Source organism: Vicia villosa, linkage group LG5, assembly GCF_029867415.1.
Source record: "Vicia villosa cultivar HV-30 ecotype Madison, WI linkage group LG5, Vvil1.0, whole genome shotgun sequence".
Lineage (NCBI taxonomy): Eukaryota > Viridiplantae > Streptophyta > Magnoliopsida > Fabales > Fabaceae > Vicia > Vicia villosa.
The window spans coordinates 4,155,636-4,166,642 of NC_081184.1; the positions used below are offsets into that span (position 1 = coordinate 4,155,636).

Genomic DNA, 11,007 nt, shown 5'->3' on the forward strand with positions numbered 1-11,007 from the left:
TTCATAGGTTATATGAATGATGACATGGACGAAGACTTGTGAGATATTCTATGAAAGTTTGGCGCAAGAAGAAGTTATGAGTTCTAACATGTTCTGATGACGAAGAATGAATATAGAGAGGAATCATGAAGAATGACATGCCTGATTATTCAATGAGCATTTTCGTCGAAGGTATCAAATGCATAAACACGTGTTCCTTCATATTGTTGAAACTCTTGGTCAGTGGAATGAGTATTTCCAATTAGGTTTGATGGAACTAATAAATCTAGTCTTTCACAACTACAAAAATGTATTGATATTATTTAAATGTTGGCATATGAAACATCCACTAATAATGTGGATGATTATTTGAGAATTTGAGAAACCATCACACTTAAATGAGTTAATAAGTTTGCAAGGGGTATGATTCACATATTCGGGGGATCTTATTTACGAAGGTCAACTAGTGAAAATATTGAACACTTGCTACATATCGGAGAGACACGTGGCTTTCCAAATATATTAAGGAGCATTATTTTTTGCATCAGGAATGAAAAAATTATCATGTTGCATTGAAAGGACTTTATGCATTAACTTAAAAACAAGATTTCTACAGCATGATAACATGATTCGAATAATTCACATCAAAATATCTAAAAATATATATTTGAAGGTGTATTCCAATAATATTAGATGAATATGTGTGAGAAAGGGGGGAATATGACATACAAACTAACATAGACTTACGACATAGCATACACAGACTTAGGTTAGACTTGACCTTTTTTGAAATAGAAAAAGTTTAGGTTTTTTTATAAGCCTATTTAAGTAAAAAGGATATCTCACAAGACATAAAAAAAGTTTTTTAGGCCTATCAGACCGACTTATTTAAATTAACATAAATAGTTTTATAATTATTATATTGTATTTTGTATTTAGAATTAAAATACGAAAAAATAAAACTTAGTTATCTTGAAGAACTTATGAAAATAAGTTGAAAATTTTTTATGAACAATGTCATAATTTATTTTTATAAATTATCTCATATAAATAATATCACAAAATTTATGCTAATAGATAAGTGCAAATGATTCAATGAAAACAAATATTTAATATTAGATAAATTATTTATTTACAAATATTCAAATGAAATAGAATTTTAAGTAGGTTAATAGATCAATATAGGTTAAATTTAGACTTTAAATTTTTTAGCAAGTCATACTCAAATTTGACAAAAATTTGACAAAGTCTATCTGAGTCTACCTTATTCCCACACTTGAGATAGAGAGTTAAGTTCACTTTGAAAAACGACAATGAAAATAAAATTAAAAATAGTGACTCCTTTCCTCTTAAAAATTAATTTTATAATGTTGAATAAAACTCAATATAAGACTATTAAAATATAGTACATGTCTACTTATATCAAAGAATAAGAGAATCCTTTTTAATATAAACAAAAGGAGGGATGGGTGTGTTTAAACTTTAATAAAAAGAGAGTATACTACTAGATATATAAAAAAAGAGTATAATTTTCCCATTAGTCTCTTTTTACCAAATTTTCCTTATTAGTTCACGTTTTAGAAAAGAATTTTAAAAAAAAAAAAATACTCTATAATTCAGTTGAATTCATATTCATCACGTGATAATTTAATGTCATTATTTTTCATAATTAATAATTTGATAATAGTTTTAAATATAATATATAACCAAACTATAAGATATCAAACAGTTTTTCTCTATTACTAGATTTAGCTGATTCAAGAAAATTGTTAAGTAAAATAATTTATTTAATATTTTAAAATATTATTTTAGAAATATTTTATTTAATGTTTTAATATTGAAATTTTATTCAAATTTTAATGTTAGTAAAATTATTCCGCCTGACTAATATTTATTTAGAATATTACCTCTTTTGTAATGTACTAAAGAAATTTGTATAAAATTTTAGATCATTTTCTTAATTTTTGTACTTCATTTATTTAGCCTCCTAACATACATGGTTGTGATCAAATGAATGCAATTACAAAACATATAAAAACAAATAAACATGTATTTTCTTTGACTGAAAAAACAAAGATGTTGGGATATACACAGGAGAAGGATCTTCTAACTTTAGGGTGGGAACTGCACTCTACCTTTCTCTCTATCTCACTCTAAAAATGCTTTCTCTCTCATGTAGTTTCCCTCCTTATTTTCATGTTTTTTTCAATTCTCTCTCATCAAAATTGCCTAAAGTCAGAGGAAGTTAGGGAATCCAAAGTTAGAGGATCTCCTTCCGATATACACATGGCTGAGTTTTTAAAAATGATTGAGATTTAAACATATCACGTGTGTAATGAGAAATCAGCTTTCTAGTAGTATTAGTTTATCAAAATCAACAAACTCATCCTCTCACCAAATAGACACTTAATTTACTATGTTTTGGTTAGTATACTCTAAAACATGTGTAAAATGAACTCAAAATAAGACTAAAGATATTTTTAATTTTTAATTTCTTTAAACATTAAATATGGTCAAGAATTGTGTTTGTGCAGTTTTTTTTGACCGGTTATTCTTTACGCGCATTTGCAGAGACTAAACCATCAAATCAGAAAGGATTACAATGAGCGCTAAAGTTCTCTCTTGTGAGAATTTAACACTATTGCACACTCAGACCTAAGTTCGAACCCAGAAAGGATCACAATGAGCGCTAAAGTTCTCCCTTGTGAGAATTTAACACTATTGCACACTCAGACCTAGGTTCGAACCCAAAATATTGGACTGGGTGCTTGGATATAAACTATTAGTGATCCGAATTGTCGATATGAAACTTAGTTTTTCCAATAAGTCCATGATTACCATAATAGAATTAAAATTTAACCTAACTCTTCCTTACAAATCAACTTATAATGCGAGAGATATCATCTATATAAACTCTTTGTAAGCTCTACCTTTAACTAATATGAAACATAATTTTTTCCAATACACTCTCTCACTCTCCGAACTACTGTGTGAATATAATCGGTGGATGAATTATCAATACCTGGGACTTGATTTTTTCCAAAAATTCCAAACTTTAAAAAAGCCTCAGTTTGAATGACCAAATTTATAGTCTCAATTTTGATCTATAAGATAGAAAAGTAATCTCAATCTGATGTTAAAAAAACACAGCTCGTGTTGGTGGGTAGGGTGTTGTTGAACACCAATTATGTCTTCCATGCTTTTCAACAAAAAGGCAAAAGCAACAAACTGTGACTAGTTTGACTATGATGACACATAACATTTATTTATTTACAAAAACTAAAAGTTCTCAAAACATACAACAAGGTAAACGGAAGTACTGCTGAATTCTAGTGGCAACAAGAGGCATTTCACATAGCATTTACAAGTTTACAAAGATTCTTGGCTATGAATGAAACCTCATGTCAATTAACAAACTCTTCATGATTTAGGAGCTTTCACAAGTCTCCAAGGTCACACTTTGGCACCGCCTCTTCCTCTCGCTCCCCTTAAATGAAGAAAAAAAATCGGTTAAGATATAAACACCAGACACGGTACTGACACATAGACCCTTAATAGCATAAATTTAACTGCGGATAGAAAACAAGTGTGAAGTTATACCTGAGTCCATGAAGGGGGCAACGATGCACCACGCACGGGCCTAGGGGGCAAGGAGGCGTCACGTGCAGGCTTTCTTAATTGTTTAATTTGTTGAAGACGGGCAGCTATCTCATCCAAAAGCTTCAACTGACCTTTTTCGTTTTCGCCTTTGTCTGCAAACAAAGTCAATTTCTCTTTTTCATGCTTCACTGTCCTCAGCCTTTCTCCAAGAACTTCAATCTCATTGTCAATCCTTAACTTTTCGTTATGAACCAAATACGGAGAATCACTTTCGGTATCAAAAGGCATAGATTTGCATTTTGAGTCGGCATCTGAACAACTTGCGTGTTCAAGACGTGTACTCATCGGTTTGTCTGAAAGAGTACTATATGAAGAGCTACTTAAATTTTCAGTCTCCTTTTCCTTATGTTCGATGTTGTCATCAATAACATGGACGTCGAGAACATCAGATTCGGTATCATAGAAGGAGCTATGCAGATCATCGCTCGCTTGATCCTTGTGTCTAGCGTTCTTCTCCAGCTCTTCTCCATGTTCTGTATCGGTAAAATCTCCCTTAACATTTGATACGACACTTTCTGTCTGCGGTGGATCATCATATATTTCAAACGAAAGCGGTGACCTTTGTTTCCATTCGTTAAGCCGTACATCCGCCGACTTAGACTTCGACTCACAATTTCCCGCCAAACACATTTGTCTATAACTTTCGAGTTCCTTTTCCAGAAAGAGATTCTCCTTTTCCCTTCTTATAAGAATCTCTTGCATAATACTCATCTCTTCCTCATCATAAGCAACTCTTTCTTCAATCAACCTATCGTATTGTCGCACTTCCATTTCCATCAAAGCTTTCTCCTCTTGCAGACGCAATATCATAGCCATGGCTTCATCCGCAGCAGTAGCAGCCGCAGCTCTCTCCTTCTCTAGCTCTAGATAAAGAGCCGCGTAAGCCGCTTTCTCTTCTTCAAGCGCGTTTTCATACATCTTGATACGGTTGTCTTCATTTCCAACAATATGAACATTATCTCGCGCAGCAGTAGGACTCGAGTAGTGTTCCAAAGACGACGAATATATTCCCTGTCCCGGACTTTCAATTATCGATGCATTGAATTCGTAACTGTGACATGTTTTTTCATCCAATTCATGGCTCGCCCGGTCATCGTCATCGTCTAAAATAACAGGACAGAAAAAACTATAAGCTAATATCCAGTACATGTATAATAAAAATCATCGAAATCATCGAAAGAACGATAACTATGTTGAAGATTTCTCACTTACATTGTAAATTTTCTTCTTTCCCTGACGCAGAATTCGAGCTCTGACTGGATCTATCTATAACTATACGGCTGCTTCCGTCAAAAGGCGTGGAAGTGAATGTAACATCAGACTGAAAACTATGATGACGAACAACCGAATCGATTTTTCCACAATCATAACCACTCCTCTTCCTACGCCGAAACCCTGACCTACGTTTCAAACTCAAACCCCCCTTTCCTTTAACATCATACCCGATTTCCCTCAAATGCGGACCCGAACTCGAACTCTCATCTTCCAATTCAACAACCCTATTACTATTATTATCACATGTTTTCTCATCAACATTAACAACCATTTTGTTCTCATTGATATTATCTAAAGAATGATCTTTCTTGACCCAAACCAAATCAAATGGAAACCTTTTCATTGCCATTACTTGAATGGAGCATATCTTCCTCAAAGGCCATTCAAACAATAACATATGAAAACAAAGATAGCTATTTCTATAACCTAAAATCCCTTTACAAGGACAAGGCATATAAAATCCAAAAAACCAAAGAAAATTTGAAAGAAAGAAAGCAAAAGTGGATCCACAAAGTAATACATAAGCTACAAAAAGGTCAATAAAGGATCCAATTATTCCTCCTAAACTCCATGAATCACTTTCCTCTAAAGCCATTTTCACAAGCTCAACATGCATACTCTAAAGTCTCAAGTCTCAACAATGAACTAACAAGAAAGAACAAAAAAAAACAAACAAGACCCAACAAGCAAAAACTAATCTTTATAGTTCCAAACACTTAAACATCACAAAATCATGAAGTACAGAAAGGAAAAATCAAAGATTTGAATCAAAGTAAGTAATAGAACAAGTTGAAGAAGAAAACAAAAATAGAACAAAAAGTGAATACCATGGTTTGTTTGTTGAAGGAAAGGGGTGAGATGAAAACCGCAGGAAGAAAAGACACGAAGAGGAACAGTGATGATGTTGGAAATGAAATGATTGCGTATACAGACGAATATTCAGATTGACATCATGACATGTGTTATTAAAGCTATACCCCTCTCATCACAACACACACAATATATATATATATATATATATATATATATATATATATATATATATATATATATATATATATATATATATATATATGAGAAGGGATCATTTGACACCGGTGTCAAAGTATTAATTTTGACACCAAATCCTACCCCTTTATTCTTAACAATTCAAAGGTTAGGATACATTCACTTATAACTAACACATGAGTTTTTTAAGGAAATATATCCTAACCTTTGAATTGTTAAGAATAAAGGGGTAGGATTTGGTGTCAAAATTAATACTTTGACACCGGTGTCAAATGATCCCTTCTCTCTATATATATATATATATATATATATATATATATATATATATATATATATAAAAAAATTACAAAAACTAATTTTTAAGTCGGAAAGAATCATAATAAATCATAAAATTCTCTTTAAAAAATTTAATAATATGATATATATTTATCATTAAGTTCGAACTCAGAAATATTGATTAATTTTTCTAGAGTTTATAGTAGATTTTATTTAACTTGATTTGTAATGTTTTAAATCACATAGATTAAGAAATTAGTTATATTTACTAAAATATATTTTGTATTAATAATTATCATATTAAATTTATATTGTAGCTGTCAACTTAATATAGAAAATGAAATAATCGGTAAAATTTATTTTTTTGATTAATTTAGTGACTTATTTATATTTGAGATCCACAAAATTTGATGAATTTTATATATAAATAAAAGGAAGTTATATTATTAATTTATTAAACTTAATTAGATTTTTGACATTTTGCCTTTTCTCATTCACAAAATTGGTTGTTTCATTTTAAATTCAAATATTATTTTTCTCTCTGACATCTAAACCGCACACATAAACATCAATTAATTAGTTTCTACACTTGATATACTGGTTAAAAAACATATATTGCAACCAACTAAATCTTACTATAAATTTTGTTTTAATAAATTTTATTCACTTTGAACTAATTTTACATGAATTGTCTTGAACATCAAATATTAATATATATAAAAAATGGACAATTCATAGCAAAGTTCCCTCAACTTCTTCTTTACGGCACAGAGACAAGGATCGCGGCAGTCCAGATGAACCAAACGGCATCTTCCCTCAAGATAAACAATGAGATGTCATACTAACAGATAGAGGAGTTTTGAAGTTACACATCACTGTTCATTTCAATAATTTTTTTAACCAATCTTCTATTTTGCATGATAGTGTTCCAATAGAGGAAACCATACATACCATTCCTATTATGGTGAATGATCAAGTCAATGACATGATCACAGTTATTCCTTATGCTCGAAAAATTAAGGAAGTTGTCTTGAATTCTTGATGTTTTTGAGATCTTTTTCTACCACAAGAATTGGAATATAATTAGCTTTGATGTGAGTATCCTAAAGCTTTTGACACTATTAGTTGTCCTTTTTTTTCAAAAGTTTTTGCGGTAATATAATTCTCAAAATTGATATTTCTAAAGTTTTTGACACTATTATTTGTCCTTTTTTTTTCTTAAGGTTTTTGAAGTTTTTTGGATTTAATAGAAAATCTTACTTGTTCTCTAAGATATAAGATATAAAAAGTGCTGTTAATAGAAAAAATAAAGTTAGAAATTTCTTTTTTTAGATTTTTTTTTTTTTTGAATATTTTATGATTTTTGGTGATTTTATAACTAAAAAATGCATAAAAGTGAAAATTGATTATTTTAAAAAATGTATTTTTAATTAATACGAAAATTAATAAAAACTAAGAAAAAATACATTTTTTTTTTATTTTTCATGATTTAATATTAAAAAGTAAAAATGAAACAAAAAAGGAAAGTATAGTTAGCAACAAGTATAAATGCAAAAAGATATAAATGCAAAAAGATGAAAATATGCGGGATTCGAGAACCCGAGACTTTTCGCTCTTGTACCTCTTACAATCAAATTCTTACCAACCGGGCTATGTCACTTATTTAAAATAAAAACAAAAATTGGAGATATATGAAAGGTATGACAACGTGCTTCTACTTGAGTGTAGTAACCAAATAAATCACCCTTGAGTAGGGAAAACCGAAATCACGAGAAAATCTCTTAATCCCTTGCCTTAGGAGCTCAATGAAATGAATAATTGTGAATGTTATGACTTAGTGGTATATGCATATGAGTGTGAAACACAAGCCCATTGGGGTAAGAAGCATGAGGGCAAAATTTGGAGTGCAACATTGTGTAATCTTGATTGTATCAACACATCTTTGATTTGAACTTTCTACAAGTCAAAAAAAAAATCTTCCATCAATTTTCTCTAGCCCAAACTGCACAGTGAAACTTGTGACTGCAGCTCAATAACTCTTTCACAACACCACCCTTCATTTATGATGTGGAAGATCAACAAAGCTTTAACCACAATGCATACTAAGAACTCTTATCCCCAAATTGAGCCAAAAGAGTAGCAGTGTTGTAATTGTGTTTCTCTTTTTTTTCCAACAACTAGTATCAGAGTCGTCAGGCAAAAGCATGTTAAGCTTGTATTTGACTTTCTTTATTATCATATACTATTGTATTAGAGTGTTATGAGATGTAAGGGCGGAAAACAGGCATGCCCGCCCCACAAAAGCCCGTGAAAAAATGAGGCGGTGTGGGGCGGGCATATTTGAGATTGCAGATCTAAAACCTTGTCCCGACCCGCAAAAAAGTGAGGGTGGGGCAGGGAAAGCCTGCGAGCACTGAACCTTTTAGGCCTGAAAATAGTAAAATTATATGAAAAAGTTCATGCCCGCTAAAGCCCACAGTAACACGGGGCGGTCGGTAGGCACATTAGGGGGAGTGGGCCTATAACTTTGCCCTGCCCCGCGAAAAAAGTGCGGGTAAAACGGGGGATTGGGTGTACTGGGGTTCTGAGTTAGTTAAGGATTATATTATGTGTTGTAACAATTTTCACATAGTGTTTTTCTCTGGTTGTCTATTGACAACGACCGTGATTTTTTTTCTTCTGTTTTTTGAGTTTCCATGTTATGTTCTTGTGTTGTTATTTTTTTCCTCTTTTTCTTTATGTTTGTTATTTTTCCCAACAAGTGGTATCAGAGCCGTGGTTCAGCTTGGTGGAGAGTGGTGGCTGAATCCAGTGTTGGATCCTATTATAGGATGTGGGAGACTCACACTTGTGGGGGAGAATGTTGGATGCAAGTATGAGTGGTTAAAGTCCCACATTACTTATGAATCAGTGGTCCTAGAGCATTAGTCTCATTGATTCTCCCGACTCTTACGAACTTCCCAACACTATTTAGTACAATAGGGAGATTAAGTAATGTGATGCTAATTATTCACCATTTCAACGATTCATTTGAAATTTTAATGTCTTGTTTTGAGCATAAAGGAAAAAAGCTAAAATTTAAGCTAGAAGAATAGTTGATTGCAACAAAGATAAAAATAGGTACAAGTCTTACAAGAATCAATGTTAACTCTAAGATTGTTCGAAGAAGGGAGGTCAAGTTTAGATCATCAACTTTTGAAAATGAAAATTATCCCATAAAAAGAACATTTTTAAGTAACTGAAACATATAACTTCTAATAATCTCCAACTCACCAACAACAACTTTTGCTATTTCAATAGTCACACCTTCTTGGTCATCATTTTCAAAGGTAATTAGATCCTATAATGAAAAAAAGGATAAAACTTGCATATAAACAATTTTCTATAAATAACTTATCTAGAAAAAAGTAAAACTTGGATATAAACAATTTTCTATAAGTAACTTACCTCTGAAAAATTGTAAAACTTGCAGGAGATTGCTCTTTCTCTTCTTGTAAGCTCTGCAATCATTTTATCATTTTCTTTCGTAACTTCATTGTCATACCCCAAAATTTACCTGATACCATTCTCGTTTTAATTTATTAAGGGGGTTAAAAATTAAGAGTCATAGGATTTAATATATCTATTATTAAATCCGATCTCTTATAAAATGCCCTTAAACGGAGGTGTGAATAGCAAATATTTGAGACCCAATTTGTTTTAGGCCCATTTATTTCATTTAACCATTCTATTATTTTTTATATATATATTATTGCTAATTACAAGATTATTATATGTTAATATTAGAATTATTAGAATATTAGTTAGTATTATTTTATATTGTTGCTATTAATAATTATTATTATTATTAGGCTATAAAAAAAAAAGGAAAAAAAAAAAAAATCAAATTGGCCTTTCTACAAGATTCTCACGCTTCTCATGGGCAAGAGGAACAGATTGCAAGCTTCTCAAATCTGAATCAGATCTTTCCTAAAAAACAAACAACAAATCTAATCCTTCCTAACTGAATAACTAACCCTAACTATGAAACAGAGGAAAAGATTGTGTGATAAGGGGGGTCGGCCTCCAAGGGCCATGGCCGGATTCTAAAAAATCCAAGAAAAATTGAACTTTGATTTCGTGGTTGCACGGTGTTTCGATTGGTTACAGTAATTCTAACGCGATCTGGGAAGGATTCTGAAGCCCCTTCGGTGGCCGCGTGCAGAATCACGCTCCCGGAGCCACGGTTTGTTGAAATTTAGTTTGCTTCGATTTTGAGTATTCATGCGTAGTTAATATAATTTGGTAGCATATATGTGTTATTGATGATGTTATGAAGCTTTTGGCATAGGTTAATTGAAGTTTAATTACAGAATGAAGAATCCACCATTGTTGGGGTTTAAAAGCTTGAAATTGGGATTTTTCCATAGAAGCAAAATTAGCCAGAATTAACAGTTCCATCGCATTCAGAGGGTGTCTTTTAGTATATCTGGATAATTAATCGGGATTTATTTGCATTGAGTGATGAAATTGGAATTTGCAGGTCTATGGCCATGCACCAAAAACGTTGCCATAGAGTTTTTTTGTGTTGTTTCAGAAAGCTAAAACGAAGAAGACGGCAACAGCCCGCGCGTGCAGTTTTTAAAAAAGGGTTTTTGATTAAATTATTTCTTATATAAATTAATCGATATATTATGTTGACAACAAAAGCAAAGTGGTTCAGTGGTTAATGCCTTTTGTCTTAAGCGCGAGGGGGACGGTTCGATCCTCGTCTCGTGCAGATTATTTTGTGAATTTTTCTATGTCAGGAATCACTTGCAGATCCTACGC

At 31.8% G+C, this 11,007-nt stretch overlaps 1 protein-coding gene across 1 annotated transcript; it reads right to left on the reverse strand.

The window, feature by feature from the left end:
• Positions 1–3,196: 3,196 nt before the first annotated feature.
• On the reverse strand, positions 3,197–5,885 carry LOC131601189 (myosin-binding protein 3-like). Its single transcript, XM_058872958.1, has 3 exons — positions 4,852–5,885; positions 3,580–4,742; positions 3,197–3,466 (listed from the first exon to the last, which is right to left on the reverse strand). Exons 1-3 carry the CDS (start codon positions 5,528–5,530, stop codon positions 3,407–3,409), a joined length of 1,902 nt encoding a protein of 633 aa, XP_058728941.1. The 5' UTR covers positions 5,531–5,885; the 3' UTR covers positions 3,197–3,406.
• Positions 5,886–11,007: the final 5,122 nt, after the last annotated feature.